Raw genomic sequence first — 17,420 nt, 5'->3', positions numbered from 1 at the left:
GAAAGTATCATCATCATCTCAATAGCTCAGCCTTCTCTAGCCACTAACCCACGCTGCCGCCTCCTTTCCCCAACAGTCAGTTCACCTCTTCTAGACACAGTGATACCTATCTCCAGAAGGAGAGCAGGAAGAAAGAAAGAAACCGCAACATCCAGCCACAAGGATTTGTTGTTTATTGACCTTTTTTTTTCCAAGTAAAAAGTGCACTCAAGCAAAAACACAAAACAAAAAAAAGTCAGCTCCATAACATCTGTCCTGTGCAGTGGGAGAAATCGCAGAACAAGCCAGAGGTTAGTGTGTTTCACTATAAATAGAAATATACCATAGATGATTATTTAACATATAATATTCAAACAAGGAGGTGGCACTTTATCAGAGAAGAGGAGCAACTGAGGGGTAAGTTTAACCCCAGAAAGTGACCACCTCCTCTGGGGCACGGTTGAGATTGCTCATCCTGCCACACTATGTGGGGCACAAGAGAGGTAACAAGTATCCAGCAGAGCCATTCTCCAGTGGTCAGAAGGGCCAGGGGACTGTCTCCACTGAGACAGAGGAACAAAATGGAATCAGACCCATAGGAAACCCACCGGTGGTAGAGATTTGTCTCCAGTTCCTCCAGTTTTAGAGAATGATTGATTAAGAAACAGTCACAATTCCTCTGACTCAAGGCTGCTCTATGTAAAACATTGAACATTGTCTGTTGGGAGGCAGCACCAAACTTCTTCCAAACTGGAAGTGGAGACACATCTGGTTACCTTTACGGTGTTGGGGGGGGTTGATAGGGCAATCAATATGCTAACAGTGTGAAGGGTAAGCTGGGCTCTTGGGTGCCAGTAATTTTGGCCATTGTCAACAAGACAACACCCCCATTATTACGGAAAGTGCCAGGGGATCTTTGATGTCCATGCAGAGAAGACAAGAATTTGCTTTTCAAAGTCTCATCTGAAAGACACACAGTAAACTGCATGGTACTCGATTGTCCTCAGAAGGATGAAGGACTAAGTCATCCCTCTTGGGGCTTGCACCTCTGCTTTCAGTGCGCCTAGATACTGCAAACTTGAGGTTTTGATCACGAAGACATCCCCTCCGGTTAATCCCTGAGAACCCGCCTGAATGAAAAGCCCAGGATGAGAAGGGGGAGGAGACAGGGGTGTGAAATTTTCCCCAGGAGCTGGGTGTGCTGGTAGGAAGGACTTTCCAGCTGAGGGCCCCTTCAACAGTCTAAGGAGTTACTGACCATCCTCCCACCCCCTTCAGTGTGATCATTTTTAAACTATCAAAAATAAATCCCTTCCCTTGGACTAAACAGGAGTTTAGTCACCTTGCTAAGATACACTGGGGAAGACCTACACTTTAATGAATGGGTCCTCCCCCTGCACAAGTCTAAAGCACAAAACAGATGTACAGGCAGTGCTAGTGTCAGTGTTGAGACTGGAAAGGCAGTGAGGACAGTACCGCAGTAGGGAACCCTGACCTCCCTGGTCCTGCAACCGTCCCTGTCATTTGCTGAGTTCGGAAAGGATTGCTGGTGAAAAAGGGTCTTGCAATACACCGAGGGGAACCAATGCTGCGTTGGGTGGTGAAAGGCAATGAGAGAGGCGCTGGCATTGGAGGAGAGTGGCAAGTTCTGCTGGCTGTGCCCAAGCGTCAGGGCCTTGGTAGGGATAGGAAGATCCACAGGAGTCAGAGTTCAGCTTCTATAAGACATTGGTTTGGTGACTCTCCAGAAGCTGAACTGGGTGCCACTGCCTCCTCAGGCCATACTCTGGGGATGGGCTCCTACTAGCTATGGCTTTTCTTGGCCAGCAGCTTCTTCATGCAGCCGGGTCTCTCATTCCTTCCTCCTGCACTCCAGGGAAGGATACCAGAGTATCAGGTTTTCCCGGCTCAGGGGCACCTTGTGGTGATGTTGGCATCAAAACGCAATGTCGTGAGGCAAACGTCAGCACATTGCCACACCGAGTCTGACCAACTGTACCCAAAGGGTCTGTGTTCAGCTCAGCAGAGTCAAAGGCAGCTGGTCCTGGCAGGCTTGGCTTCCTCATCCCCCACGACCCATCAGGCCATGGCCTAGTATCCACAGCCTGAGAGACCCAGTCCAGAGAGTCTTCCTAAAGGTCTCAAGGTTTTTCAATGGAATTTGTGTTGTAGCAACCTGGGGGGAGGTTGTTGCGGATCTCCTCCAGGTTCCTAATATCTGCCAGGATCTCATTAACGCTTCTCTCTAGAGTCTGAACCCGGAGCCTCTGCAGACTGGCCGTTTTCTCCAGTTCAGCCATCTGCTCTTTCAACTGGCTGCTCTTTGTCCTGGCCCCGCTGAGGTTGAGTTCGAGCAATCTCAGCGCCTGCTCATCCACAGGGCCAGGCTGGTCTATTTCCGAGGAGGAAAATAAAGAAAAGGAAACAATGAACAGATGCTGGGAACTGGATCTTTCTAAGTACATACCCCTTAGCCCCATGCCTCAGCTGCAGTTATCCATGGCACTCAACCTGCCTAGGCCAAATGGCTTTGAAAAGAAGGGTGACAAAGACTCAGATTGGAGGACACAGCACAAAACAGGAGAGAAAGAGGGAGTTGGGAAATACTTGGAATTCATTTCTTTGCACTCGTGTGAAGTTCTTCACAACCTCAGCTCGGAGAGGTTATGTTTCTGAGATCAGTACTTGACAGGCAATCAACTATTAAATTCCTCCAGGCTGGTGTGGGGTGGAGGAAAGTTTGGATCTGAAATCAACAACATCCCAAGCAATGAGGCACAGTCACGGATAGAGAAGAAAGCTGGTCTTGTGGTTAAGGCATTGGACTGGGACTCAGGAGATCAGGATTCAATTTCTGGCTCTGCCACACAGCCCAGGCAGGAAGCATTCATACCACTCTTTCTCTATGGCTATGAGGGGCGATTCCCTTTCTCGTGCACACACACTCATGGCAGCTCAATGAGAGCTAGTGAGAGTGTAAATTGCTGTGTAGCCACGGCAGCACCAGTGGATACATACTCGGCATGGCTCCGCTACTGCAGCTACACTGCTATTTTCACTCACACTCGCTCATCAAGCTACTGCGAGTATGGGACATGGGTAGGGAACCACACCCTTAGCTCATAGTGGAGACATCTCATCCCCATTTTATAAATGGATAACCAAGGCCAATATTTCCCATCTCACACCCTTTGTCTTAAATTAGAAGCAAGGCAGAAATTACCTCTCAACATGTGCTTGTCCAGCATGTAGTGCAATGGGGGCGTCCAGACACTACCTTGGTGAGGCCTCCGGACACTACCATGACACAAAGAATGAAGAAGGTGCTTATACACTTACCCATCAGATGTAGAAAGTCTTCCAGGGCACGCAGTGTCTCTTGGACAGCAGCCTCAGCAGTGCGGGCACTGGCATGGGCACCCTGCGCCTCCTGACCAGTCTGAGAGAGGCAAGAACAAGGCAGTAAGGGCATGTGTCATCCAAACAGTTTTGCAGTCGCTTTATAGGCAAGGGATGAGAACTCACTTTCTGTGCAGCGGTGGCATCCATATCGACCTCCAGAGCCTTCCTCGTGAGCTCCCTTTCGGCTTCTCGGGCTTCGTTCAGTAAAGTTATGACTCCTTTCTCCAGTGCCAAGACCCCATCTGCTGTCCTGTTGGCTTCCAAGTTCAACCGCCTTATCTCCTAAGAAAGAAAAGGCAGTAAGAGTAGGAGATATCGGAGAGGCAAGAAGGCCCAACAAGGATTCATTCAAGAGAGAAACATTGGCAACACCCACTTGAAAAGACAGACTAGTGGCTTGATTTTCAGATGTGCTATGCACGCGCAACCGTCACCGATTTCAGCACGGGACTGCTAGTCCTTAGCGCCTCTGAAAATCAGACCAGAGATGAATAGGCAGAAAGATGACCCAGTTCATGGAAACATGGGCCCATCAGGCCCAAGTTATATGGGATTCATCCACTTGCATCAACATCATGTTCTTTTCCCAGCTAGTTTTATTTCCCTTCTGCAGAGCTTTACTCTGCTTTGCAGCCACTCCCTGAACTCACCCTCTCAGACACATTAATGACATGGAATTACTGTGTGCGACTTTGGGCACACCTATGCTGCAGCTGCGAGGTGCGATTCCCAACTGGGGTAGACGTACATGCACCAGTTCTCATCGAGCTAACACACTAACAGCCACAGTGCAGCCACAGTGTCCAAGTACAATCCCATCCCACCTCCTCGCTATGTACTTGGGGGGCTAGCTGAGCTAGGAATTACGCCTTCCACCTGCAGTCTCACTGATGCCAGGCCAGTGTCACAAAACCTTCCGGTCTGCACCTGGGGCTCAGACTATGCATATCATTTATCAGGACACACTGACATGATACATTCAAGTAACTCACACCCTTCATGTTGACGGAGAGCTGAACAGGACTTTGGGTTAGTGTCTAACCCAGGAAGATGACTGCTTCTCAGTAACCTTTCTCCGTTTTCTTCTGTCACTCCCCATCCTTACCCCTGCCATTCCCCCAATGCTCTGCTTATCAAAGAACCCAGACTTCCCTTTACCTGCTGGATACCACCAGTGATCTCCTTTGCCTCCCCAGCCATGCTTCTGGCTGTCTTTGCATCTGTAGCAGCACTGCCCAGGGCGCCTTCTGCTCGTCTAGTCTTATCATTGGCATTCGTGACCATATTGCTGATGAGAGGGAGTCTTCTCATGGCTTCCTCAGCTTCTCTTCTCCTACCATCTACCTGCAGGTGAAACCCTAAAATGGAAAAAATACACAACCCCATCAGATCCCAGAGGGGAGAGGGCATTCCTCAGAGTCAGGGATGGGCTTCATTGATGAAGGAACAAATGAGAGACTACTTGAAGCAGAATCTCGCTCTCAGCTTAGGAAAGACTGGCACCTCTGGAGCTGCTTATTCCATGGAAGAATGTCCACAGTCAGAGAATGGGGAAACAGGTGAGTGGATGTACTCAGGAAGAGAAAGATTCCCAGGAGGTTTGCTCCACTGTCACACAGCTCAGGAACTGTTAAAATGATCTGCCTGGAATGATCCTTTAACCCTTTGATGCTAGGAGCTGGGATTATCTGGCATACGTTACATTGCAATGGAACATACTGTGACTATCAGCAGCTAGGGAAACAGCAACGTGGAGATTTCAGAGCAATTGACTGGAACCAGTGACCGCTGCTGAAGTAAGATGCTTTTGCCATAGACTCACCTCTGAGATTTTTCAAGATGAGTTCAACTTCATAAAAAGTGGCATTGCCAGCACTCAGTGCCTGCTGTGCTCTGCTCTTGGCAAGGTTGGCGCGGGACAACAGCTGACTCGAAACCTGTAATGAACCGAAGGGACACAAGGAGACAGCAGATCAAGCAGAGAGCACGGGATGCCCAGCCCTGTTCCCAAAGCTGTCTCTGAGGCAGCTTCATTTCACCAGGGAGGATTAAATTTACAGCTTGCCAGAAAAGGCTTACGGGCTGTCCCAGTCTGAGTCACATGAGCAGAATAATGGAGCTGGGATTGCAGTCTGTCTGCTGACCTACCTCCTGCTCTTTAACACAGACAGGATAAAGTAGTGTACAGATCACATAGATGGCAGCTCGCTCAGGATACCTACTAACATGGGGGATGATATCTTACCAGCCTCTTGCTTTCCCCACTCTGTAACAATTGTTTGATTTCTTCCTCCCAGGTTCTAGTGTTGCTTTGCAGCCGCCTGTATTCTGCCATGTACGTCTCCACCAAGCCCATTAGAGCGTCTGCCTCCTGCCTGAGCCGGTTTGCCTCCTCCTGAGACACCAAGGAAACAAGAGTTTACTTTGATCACAGGTACTCGGCGCCAGTCGCAAGGCCTGGTCCCCAGCACTGATTGGCTGCCACAGCGGTATCACTTGGAAACTGGAGCAGGCCTGAAAGGGACATACATTTAGCAGGGTGACAACGTGCGACGCCGCAGGTGGTGAGGCTTTCCATAGGCTGATGGGCCACCTAGCAGGAGTAAGAATCCATTACATTCAGCCTCAGGATGGGCAAAGACTCGTCAGCCCCTGTGCTCATGGGAGGAAAGGAGAGGGGGACAGAGTGAGGTGAGAGAAGCATATCAGTTCCTTCCCAACAGGACACTGGGATGGCAGAGGGGCTGGCAGATGATGATTTGCATCTACAAAGTGCAGCAAGGTTCTCTGGTGCCTAGCAGACAAGAAATCCTCACCTGGAAGGACCCAGTGTCAATCTTTGAGAAGCGCGACATGGAGCTGAGGAGCACCAGGCTGCCCTGATAAGCCCTGTCTGCATCCAAGGCAGATCTGCTGGTGTCAGTCTCCAGCTTGCTGGCCAGCAATTTGGCTTCATCATATCTGCCAAAAAGAAAAGCATCGTAAGCCAGAACACTCACCTCATGTTTAACAGCCCATGAGACACAGAGACCAGATCCTCCCTGCTGGGTCAGGTCACCGGGCCAGTTGCCTCAGATCAGCGAGTCTGCAAGCTGGTCAGTGGCTCCATCTTTGCAAAGCATCGTGTACATTTCCCACACTGGAGCAATTCATTTTATTTAACACGGCCTCCCCCACCATGTCAGCCAGGAAGTGAAAAGCAGCAGGCCCTCCTGTGTCACATGCTCCTTCAGACCCAGGCTCACACACAGGCCAAGGTTTTCAAAAGGGACTAACAATGGGCAAACAAACTCATGAGATGCCTTAAAGGGGCCTGAATTTCAGAGGTGGGCGCTCAGCTCTTTCTATAAATCAGGCCCCTTTAAGGTGTCTCAAGTTGGGCACTCAAAATCAATAGGCACTTTGCAAATCCTGGTCATCCCACTTTCATATTTCCCTATAGGTCAGTCCCCTCCAGTCCCAAATCACCTGTGCAGCTCTTCTCTGTAGTTACCTTATTACTATCACTCTGAGGGCTTATCTACACATAAGCTGCGCAGCTGCAGTGGATCAGTGAAGACGCCCCCCACACCAACGGGAGAGGTTCTCCAGTTGGCATAGGTAAGTCACCTCCCAAAAGGCGGTAGCTAGGTTGACAGCAGAATTCTCCCATTGACCTAGCGCTGTCTACACCAGGGCGTAGGTCCGTTTCACTGAGTCACTCGGGGGTTGGATTTTTCACACCCCTGAGCGACATAGTTATACCAGCCTAGCGTAGATCCGGGCTTACTATATCTGAGACTGTCTGAGCCAAACCCATCCCTGGTGGAAATCATTGACACCAATGGATGATTTGCTCAAGGGATGAGTTTGGCCCCACAAATGTGTGTAATACACAAAGGAAATTGTATACCCCCAACAGACACCTCATAAGGAGAATGGGATTCTTAGAGGCACTTCTTACTATACTCTCTTCTCTCCCCTCCCGCCACCATGGAGACCTAAACACACGAGTGCTGTGAACCTACTTTCGCAGCAGCCCTTGCACAGAGCTAGCCAGGATGCCTCCTCCGTTCACAGTTGAGCGCACCAGCTCCAGGGCCTGTCCTGAGTCATCCACCGCCGCCCTGACTGCCTGTTCAATGGCATTTGCTGATTGCACGTGGCTGGAAAACAGAAGGGCCCCCCCTGAGACATGGGCCTGCAAAGGCTGCCTCACTTCCTCCATCCACTTGTTATTCAGGTGGGTCGTCATCAGAGTTGTAGCCGTGTTGGTCCCAGGATATTAGAGAGACAAGGTGGGTGAGGTCATAGGCGGCAAGTTATATGGGCCCATGATGCCCATGCTTCACCAATATTTAGGAACGTGGGCCCAGCTCCACCAATGTTTGGGCTTACTGCACATTAGGGGGCCCCACGCTAGCACCCCAGGCTGCCCTGGACCCCATGTCCCTCTGAAGTGCGAGGCTCAGGGCTGTTTCCCTAGTCCATCCTATGGACAGGACAGCTATGCTTGGACCTGTTCTGGGGCAACACCAAAAATTATATAAACCTGGCACTCGTGGGTGAGGTGGTATCTTTTATTAGAGATATATAATACACACACAGACACACAGATTACGGCTCAAAAGCTTGTCTCTCTCACCAACAGAAGCGAGTCCAATAAAAGATATTATCTCATCTACCTTGTCTCCATCACGGGAGAGCAGGTCTTTCTGGGAAACTCAGCGAGCTAAGAAACAGAACCACTCCCTTGCAAAATATGTGCTTCTTGGCAATAGTGTTTACCCGTTGTGCATCTATTACCAGTAGATCTGGACTGGGGGAGAGGCAGTCATGGCCTAGAACGTGCCAGTGGATGCGGCAATCTGCTCACCTGTTTGCTAGTCTGAGAGCTTCTTGGGCCAGCATCAAAAAACTGTTTGACCCGCCAGGGAGGTGTGAAGTTGGAATATTCTGAGGAGAAAGAGAAATGAATTGCACTGTCTTTCTCTCCATCTCTCTGATTTAATGCTGGCAAAAGGGAGGGATTGATAATGACTGGCTGGAGGTAAGAGAGTGCATCACACAGACACAGCTTTGCCACAGCACCCAAATTTGCCTAGCCAGCCATTCCCGTCTGTTTGAACCCCGGTAAAAGAGCAATGCTAATGAACTCCTATCATAGAGCAAGGTACTGGCCAAAGTTCCCCTGTTACTCTGCACCCACAAAATAATGTGTACTGTACTTGCAGCATCCCTGTAAGAAAACCGAAGCAGCCTATGGAGAAGCAGGACACCTACTTCCACCCTTAGTCAGGGTCCATCGACACAGCCTGGGTCTCAGAGCACAGGCTGATAAATGGGACCTCGCATCACTGCGCTTAAAAGAGCTGCGTAGACACTGCAGCTCAGGGTGGAGCTCAGGCTTTGGAGCCTAAGGACAGGGGGAGGTTTCAAAGCCCAAGCTCCAGCCTGAGCCATAACGTCTAGAACGCTATTTTTAGTTTGGTAGCACGAACTGTGCAGGGGAAGATTAGGGAAGAAGGGAGTAGAGGGGGTGGGAGAAGGGCTTGAGGCAGGAAGTTTGGAGAGCTCAGGGAGTCAGCACTGGGTGCTGGGAAAACATCACCATGGAGAGCAAAGGAACAGAAGTAAGCAGAAGAGGATTCCTCTGGCCTCTGCAGCAGTGGCCAGGGATGTTGCTGGTCTGGAGTGTCTGTGCTGAAAGGTCCTGGGGAGAACTTACCAGCCCACTCAGGGTCACTTTGCTTTGCCCCAGGTCCAAATGGGCTTTCTCAATCAGCCTCCTAATGTCCTGCACCTGGGCCTGGTACTGACGCCCCAGCACCTGCAGCCTCTGCACCATCACCCTGATGTCGGCCAAGCGGCTCTGGTAGCTGGACTCTTGTCCCTTCATTTTGGACATCCGGCTCTCCAGGGACTTGTCAGAGGCTGACAAGAGAGACCAAGAGAGATTTACTGTGCTACAGGGGAGCCGCCGGATACAAAACAAGAACTGAGCACAAACAGGCAGACAGCTCAATGGAGAAAAAGACAGTTCTGACATGCTACAGTCGGGGGGGAGGGGCTGTCCCAGAGTGTTGTCCCCTCCTCCATTCCCATACTGCACCAGCAGTTGGGGGCAGTCCTAGAGTGTCCCCCTCATACTCATACTGTACCAGCAGTCGGGGGGTTGTCCAAGACTGCACCCCCCATCTGTATAGTTGGGTGTGGGAAGAGGGGAAAGCCTGTCCCAGAATTTTATCTCTGAAGTGCATGGTTCAGAACTGCACGCCTTGCCCTGCACTCCAGTATCTAGCATTGGTTCCTTTCACTGCATTGAGCCTCCAGGAGCCCCTCTGCTGTCTCTCCAACCCCATCCAAGGGGAGGTGCCTGGCATTACCTTGTAAACTCAGAGTTTCTCTCAGGATTTCACGCAGGGTCTCCTCAGCCTGTTGCATCTTCCCCTCCAGCTCCTCATTGGCCCCTGCCCCACTGCCAAGCTGCAGCCGAGACACAAGAACCTCCAGATGCTGCAGATGCTGCAGCTGCTGCAAGTACTGATCCACCTGAAACCAAGGCAGGCCATGGGGTCAGCAAGTGGCTGAGAAACATGGGTTACAGAGGCAAAGAGACAAGGGCTTGGGCCAGGTTCACAGACACTAAGAGGTGGGAAGAAGAGGTGCCCCAGGATTTGTGAGAAGTAGAGAACCCAGCACAGTCTGGAAGAGTTACCTGGACAATGAGCCCTTTTAGTGAATGTTAATTCTGATTAAAACAGCAGATTAACAGCCCTGACAGCTGAAATCCTCTACTGACAGACCAGGCAGTGTAAGCTCCCCCACACAGCCTGGGCAAAGTGTTGCAAACCTCTCCTGGAGGGAGCATAACTAGCAGCAAGAAGCTAACCAATAGGGTGACCAGATGAGAGAGATGAAATATTGGGACACCTCTGCCGCGTCCTGCTTCTCCCCCCTCACTCTCCACAGAGCAGAGCCGAAAGTCTGTCAGTGTGGTCCCTAAGTCTGCATGGAGCTGTTTCTTAGGGAGAGGAGATCTATATTTCTGGGCCTATCTGAGCTCTCAGGGCATGGGTGGTTAATTTCCTTTGTATCTGGAAAGGAGCATTTGCCGAGCCTCATCTGTGGATTAGCCTTGGCAGCTACTGGGTTCAATCTGATAGAAATGCAAAGAAATTAGTGCAGGGTGAGGAGAGGGAATTATCACTGAAATCTTTTGCTGGAGAAGTGATGTCAGGCAGAGTTGGCAGGTAAGTCCAGCTCAGATACCATGGTCATGGGCATCCAGCTGACAGAGAAACGTACCTGTGTTTTCACATGGCTATAGCAGGCTGGGCACTGTGTGTGCTCACAGTTGGGTCCCTCAAATCCTGGCTTGCAAACACAGCTCCCATCACTTCTGCACTTCAGGGGGTCAGAACCTACCGAATTGCAGTTACAGGCTGTAGAGAAAGCAAAGGGTTGGAAGGAGCCACAAATCAGATCAATACTGAGAACCAAAGAGCGTAAGGAAACACAGCAGCTCTCATAAAAACACGTCTGTCCTCACCAGAACATCTTCCTGTCTGCCTCTGCGGGGGTCTCAAACTTCTGCTTCTGCACTGTTTTTCAAAGATGCACAACAACCTACATCCTGACCAGCCTCTCTGCCCAGTGCCCACCTCCCATTCTGGGCTAAACAGAGACCAATGAACTCCACCCTACCCTGCTGCTTGAGTCACTGTTCCCCTGAATGCTGACTGCCTCCAAATATCCATAACTCCATATTGAAGGAGTTCAGGCCTGGTTTGTACGCGCATGGGGAACCTCCAAGGAATACCAGTGGTGCTACAAGGAGCTGTGCTGGTTATTTATCTTTTGCCTCTGAATCAGCACTGCGCTAATAAGGTACTGCTGGAACTCCCCACCCCCGGCCATTTTTTTTTTTTAATGAGACTTAATATGTGGAGTTCAGGCTTGGGGCCTAGCCATTATATTCCAGCTACCTAAAATTCTCCCCAGGGTTTCAGCTGGACACAGTATTATTGACTTGTCCTAAAATAATGTGTAACGTTGCTGATAATAATGTGTAATGTTGTTGTACAGAGCATGTGAAAAGCTGTCTGGGACCCCTTAAAATGAAAGGTGCTATGAAAGCACATCACAACCTTAGTACAGGTTTGGGAGTCCATTCCCTGTCCAAATACACTGTCCAATTGCACTCACACAGGTGCACACTCCAGCTTATACTCCTACCTTGACACTTTTCTGCTGGGTTGAGGGCTAAGGGGTTCCCAAAGAACCCGTCCCTGCACTGGTCACAGGAGAAGCCAGCCGTGTTGTAAAGGCATTTCAGGCATTCACCCGTCAGCCGGTTACAGTTCCCCACAGCACTGGGATCAACATTATTGTTACACCGGCAGGGCTGGCAGGGTCTCACATGGCCATTGTCGCCCAAGGGGTTTCCAAAATAGCCATCAGCACAGTGTTCACAGTTAGCGCCTGGGGAGGGAGACACAAACAAGACAGAGGTCAGTTGCCCTCCAGAACTACAGGGCCCCAAAGCAGTGGCCAAACCCCATCTAACACTGCCCTCCCCCTCCTGCTGGCGGACACAGGCACTACGCCCTGCTGGGCAATGAATTTCACAATCTCAGCTCCGTTCTTGGGGAGGGGAACTCACCCTCCTTGTACAGTTAGGAGAAGTGGATTTAGCTCCATTGTGCCTTTGACCCAAAACATCCCAGAAAGCAAGTCACCCTCCATCCCAGATGAGGGATGAGAAGGGGATTGACAAACTCTCTCCAGGGGTAGGAAGGAACCGTAGGCAGTGGTATCTTGAGAGGGAGCCTGTTCTGACCAACAGGGGCACTGCCCTGGGACTGAGGAGATCTGGGATCTGCTCATGGCTCTGCCACTGCCCTGCTGTGTGACCTTGACCCAGGCACTTCATCTCACTGTGCCTCTTTCCCCCCAGCGCCCCCTTGTCTTTTCAGTGTGAGCGCTCTAGGGGCAGGGTCTGTCTCTCACTGTGCATTTGTACACAGCTAGCACAACAGGATCCTGATCTCAGCTGGGGCCGCTCCGTGCTACTGGGAATACATAGAATAAAGAACAACAGAGAGGCAGAGTAGGGGACAGATCAGATAGCCAGGCTGTACAAACACAATCACACTGCAGCCATCACAACCCCACTCTGTACTAACCAGGGGCTAGGGAGAGATCTTAGGGCTTCTCTGGGAATACATGTAATAGTCAATGGAAAAGGACAGGGTAACTCTTTCAACACCCCCCTTTCCTATCCTGCTGTCCTGCAGGAGACTGGAAGGACCCTAGAAAGGAAACAAATCTCCAGATAAACCAGAGGGAGGCCATTACCAGTGACTCCCAGAGGGCAGTTATTGCAAATGACTTCCTTTCTCCCTGGCGCCACTGAGCAGCCCTGGCCATTTCTACAAGGGCACAGTTGGCAGCTCTGCAGATTCCAGGGGTCCCTGTAGAAACCAAATGGACAGTTGGCGTTGGGGTCCATGTTTTCATCTCCTGAATAACAGTCTCCTGGGAGAGACACAAAAAGGTATCAACAGCCAGTGTAGATCTGGCCTATATTCTGGTGCAGGCCACGACAGCCTGGCACTGCCACTATACATGTAAGAAAAGACCCTTCCCCATAACCCCAGGCCACCTCCTACCACCTGCACTGTCCTATGTGAGTCAGCACCTGCCTGTAACTGAGCAGTGAACCACCTAGCACAATTTTCCTCACAACCCAACATTGCCATCTGCAGCCTGGCACCATTCATTATAACTTGGCAACCCCTCTGCAGCATGTGTGAGACTTGGCACCATTCCTCTCCTCCATAACTCAACACAGTCCTTCGTAACTTGAGGCAACGTTCACTCCTCCAGTCAATAACAGGCTATCATGTTATGATGCTCCATATCTAGACAGCTAGCTCTCAGGCCTAGACACTCGGGCTATGTAAGTATAAATCCAGCCCTTAGAACTGACTGTAACAATCAGAGTTCTGCACCTAGACAGAACACAAAGAGCTTCATGGAGCATAAGATATTCCTGATAAAGACATAGGCATGTGTACCAGGCACTTGACACCACTGCCCAGAATCCAGCATTTTTTCCTGTTACTCAGCACCTTGCCCATCACCCAGTTTTATCTTCTGCAACCTTATGACAAAAGCTGGTTGGGAGACTGGAATTTCCGTTCTGTTGGAATTTCTAACATTCCAAACTCAGCTTGCATTCTGAATTGGAATGAAGAGCCGCAACGTTAAAACTTCCCACAGAATAAAAATTCTGAAAACTTCAAATTCAGGACTGTTGAAATGCACCTTTTCAACTAGGGAAAAACATGACGCTTTGATAAAGTAAAAAGCATCGGCTTTATGATTTCAATTGATTCTATGTGGGTTTTTATTTTAAAATATTAAATACAGGTACACTGGATCTACTATTAAAATAAATGTTTTAATAGCATATAAAAGTCCAAACAAAATGGTTCAACATCAAAACAAAACAAAACAAAATTTTCCCTGTTGAAAGTTTAATCGAAATTGAGAGGTTCCTACCAAACATTAAGATTTTGATGAAACTGCATTTTTCAAAGCAAAACTGTCCTGCCTATATTTCTGGGAGTGGTTTGCCTGGTAGCATTCCTATCACCCAGCACCCTCACCTATTACCCTGGTGCCCGTCATGCAGCAACACCTCCCTTCCCCCAGTTCTATCCACAGTGCACAGGCACCCCTGGCAGCACCCAGCAGTCCTTGGCTATGGTTATGGTTTTGGTTTTCCTTACCAGTGTCTGGATCGCAGTTTCCTCCCCCCTGGCAGTTACATAGCACGCAAGTGCTGAAAGGCCCAAGGTTGGAAGCATCTCTCTTGTACCCAGGAGCACAACGTTCACAGAACTGCCCCTGATAGCCAGCAGGACACACACATTGTTCCACCCAGGATGCTGGGGCTCCAGAGGTCGGCTGTGCAGAAACCAGGGTGACATTATCGATGTACCCAGTGCCTGATGGAGGAGACAACACATTACATTTACAGCCAGCAGCTGCACCCTGAACTCCTCCCCAGGGCCAGGACAATGGGCATTCTAAAGACTGTGTCTGTATCAGAGACTAGCGGGTGTTTTCTGTGCAAACTGAACTCATTGCCAGACAATGTGTGCAGTGGTTATGCAAGGAACTCGGAGTGGAGTCTCTCCTGTTTCCAACTCTGCCACTGACTCATTGCATGGCCTTGGGCAAGTCACTTAACTGGTCTGTGCCTCAGTTTTCTCATCTGTAAGTGGCATGCAAGATTTATCCACCTTGCAGGGTGCTGTGAGGCTTAATACAGTGTTTTGAAGATGACAAGTGCTATGTGATGCTCTCCCCAGGTCCCAACCCTCCCCCACACTCACTGTATTCTCCATACGTGGCTCGGATCCAAAGGGCCGTCAGGTTGCCGAGTAACCTGCGATACTCAAAGTAACTCAGCTTGGGGCTCCATCCACTGCGCGGGTGCTCGTCCAGTCTGCATATCGGAAGTGAAAGAAATTGAGAACAAGGAATAAATTGAAGAGCGTCTTGCTGTCGGCTCTCTCCAAACTCCCACCAAAACAGAAGGAACCCGGGCGTCTATGATTAGCAGAGCGTTACTGACATGGGACAAAGCCCAGCATGGAGCCCTGATAGGGGGACACCTATGATTCCTCCTTATGCAGTCAACCCCACAGCACCTTGAGGCAAGAAGCAGGGTGAGCTGCAGTGGCAGGGAAAGCATCCAGCCCAAACTATGAACAGGAGTGTCACCCTCACCACTGCAGATAGACTGACTCACTAGTACACTAGGAATCAACAACTCCAGCCTCTCTTGCTTATGGAAGGCCTGGGGTCCCACAGACTAAGTGCCAGGCCTCCCAGCCTCCCCAGGGATGGATAGTCTCATGCACTGGGAACTGAACTGCAGCCTCCTCTGGTTGTGAAGGGTGCAACACACTAGAGCACAGGGAATCTACCTAGTTAGGGTGGGTCTGGCAGCTGGACTATCCAGAAACCTCAGTGATTATGGCACATCTTTGGCATTGGGTCACTAGGCAGCTGCTCTGCAGTCGCTGAGAGGTGAGAGAGCCCCAACACCCTCCTGTTTTACCTGAACGTATATGTTTTGCTGATCCCGCAGGGCAGCATCTTCCCATGAGGCATGAGGGAGGCAGTGACTCGTAGGCCAGCTCCTTCCAGGACCACATCCTGGGGAGAAGGACGACGACCCCCTCGGTCCATGCGATAATCAAAGGACAGAGTCTGGCCATAGCTCACCTGCTGGTTCCCAAGAAATCGGGCTGTGAAGGGACATAAGAGACCCAGAGGGAGAAGGTTAAAGGGTCAAATCCTCCCATTAGGAAGTCTTAATTCCTGGGGCTGGCCCCAGGCACATGTCATGCATGGGGCTACCCAGGAGCCCACACTTTGGAAGGTCCCAGTATCCCATCTGCTGTGATGCCCACCACCAGCCTGAGTGATGAATCTGGGGATCCGGCATTTACCGACTGTCCAGTGGCAAGTCCAACCCCCTGCTGCTGAAACTCACTCTAGGCCCCGGTAAAGAGCATCCAAACTCCCTCATATTTGAAAAACGCTCCTGCATCCCCCTTGCATTACTGCCTGCCCTCTCTCCATCAAATGTAATAGTCTCAAGTTGCAGTGTGGGAGAGGTTTAGGTTGGATATTAGGAAAAAACTTTTTTACTAGAAAGGTGGTGAAGCACTGGAATGGGTTACCTAGGGAGGTGGTGGAATCTCCATCCTTAAAGGTTTTTAAGGTCAGGCTTGACAAAGTCCTGGCTGGGATGATTTAGTTGGGGATTGGTCCTGCTTTGAGCAGAGGGTTGGACTAGATGACCTCCTGAGGTCTCTTCCAACCCTGATAGTCTATGATCCCCAGACCAGAGAGGGCTGTCTAGGTCCCACCCCTCTTCCTTCATGTCAGGCCCTGCTAGCTCACAAGGTCATGCCAGAGACAGGGAGAGCCAGTAGATGAACACCAGGAAACCCACTCCTTCCGCAGTGCAATTGGCAAACTCCTTCTCAAAAAGCAATATCTCCCACCACAGAGTCATGAAAACGGGAAGCCCCCCTTTGTCAATCAGTATTAATTATCCAATCACAGCAACAGCAAGCCAGCAGGTAGCATGAGACTGAGCAAGTCAGTATTATTCTAGGGTGTTTTTCTAGCTAGATTTCCCGGGCGTGACAGGTGCAAGCACAGCAGCATGAAGGAGAGGGGTCTGTGAGATCACATCTGTGCTATGCACTGAGCGCAGCTTTGCAGAGCTCAGTTTCTTTATATGGCGCTTCCTCTTTTGGCTGCTTCCCTACACGTCTCCCACATTCTGCACACTTCCATACCCGGCGCCAGGAAATAGGTGGGCTCTGATTGCCTGGCTGTGACAAACACATCCCGATGGCGGGGAGACCACTGGAGCTGTACAGGGGACCCATTCACATACACTCCTCTCCAGCCCTCAGAATCTAGAAGGGAAAATAAAACAGTTTGCAGCCATCAGAGCCAGGAAACAGAAGCAAAGGAAAGGCAGTTAGAAGGTCATTTGTAATCAATCATTTCTGTCCTGCACATTTCCACTCTCCCTTGCCTCTCCCCAGGGCAGCAGTCTGGCCAACGCTACCCATTTCCTCATGCCGTACATTAGTGACCACCTTGACCACAGTCACCAGTCAAGTTCCTCGTACGCCAGCTGTCTCTGACTGGAGATATCCTTGCTCACAGCAGGGATCATGTGCCAAAGAGCAGGAAGATGGAATTAGATGGACTTGGTGTTCTCAGACACAGCTTTCCATGATCTGCAAATCAGTCCATGAGTAAATGCTGTAAAGGGAAGCTTGAGCAGCTGGGAGGTCAGAACTGCTAGCCACATGGCGCTCTGATGAGAGCGAAGGGGACACACAACTGAATTAGAAACTACTCCGAATAAACGGCTCCTGCTATTTAATAAATACACACCCCGCGACGATCTTCAGCAGGTGTACATCCGTGTAGTGTGCTGATTTCCCCAG

At 50.3% G+C, this 17,420-nt stretch overlaps 1 protein-coding gene across 3 annotated transcripts in view; it reads right to left on the bottom strand.

Annotated features, from left to right (window-relative positions):
• Positions 1–207: 207 nt before the first annotated feature.
• The window catches only part of LAMC2 (laminin subunit gamma 2), a 36,156-nt gene continuing 18,943 nt past the window's right edge, over positions 208–17,420 (bottom strand). The window contains exons 6-23 of one of the 3 annotated variants that reach the window (XM_050963546.1): positions 16,755–16,877; positions 15,500–15,689; positions 14,769–14,881; positions 14,160–14,378; positions 12,721–12,900; positions 11,599–11,844; positions 10,657–10,805; positions 9,747–9,891; positions 9,089–9,294; positions 8,237–8,316; positions 7,389–7,526; positions 6,198–6,342; positions 5,627–5,776; positions 5,204–5,318; positions 4,540–4,739; positions 3,505–3,663; positions 3,319–3,418; positions 208–2,371 (exon numbers count right to left, since the gene is read on the bottom strand). In XM_050963546.1, the coding sequence (XP_050819503.1) occupies positions 2,121–2,371; positions 3,319–3,418; positions 3,505–3,663; positions 4,540–4,739; positions 5,204–5,318; positions 5,627–5,776; positions 6,198–6,342; positions 7,389–7,526; positions 8,237–8,316; positions 9,089–9,294; positions 9,747–9,891; positions 10,657–10,805; positions 11,599–11,844; positions 12,721–12,900; positions 14,160–14,378; positions 14,769–14,881; positions 15,500–15,689; positions 16,755–16,877 (2,909 nt within the window). In that variant the 3' untranslated portion in view covers positions 208–2,120. Of the gene's footprint in view, positions 2,372–3,318; positions 3,419–3,504; positions 3,664–4,539; positions 4,740–5,203; positions 5,319–5,626; positions 5,777–6,197; positions 6,343–7,388; positions 7,527–8,236; positions 8,317–9,088; positions 9,295–9,746; positions 9,913–10,656; positions 10,806–11,598; positions 11,845–12,720; positions 12,901–14,159; positions 14,379–14,768; positions 14,882–15,499; positions 15,690–16,754; positions 16,878–17,420 lie in introns of all 3 variants that reach the window. The other 2 variants (XM_050963544.1, XM_050963545.1) reach the window with 2 other exon arrangements.

Source organism: Gopherus flavomarginatus, chromosome 7 (assembly GCF_025201925.1).
Source record: "Gopherus flavomarginatus isolate rGopFla2 chromosome 7, rGopFla2.mat.asm, whole genome shotgun sequence".
In the NCBI taxonomy this organism is placed as follows: domain Eukaryota; kingdom Metazoa; phylum Chordata; order Testudines; family Testudinidae; genus Gopherus; species Gopherus flavomarginatus.
This window is presented reverse-complemented; position numbering and strand designations above follow the sequence as displayed.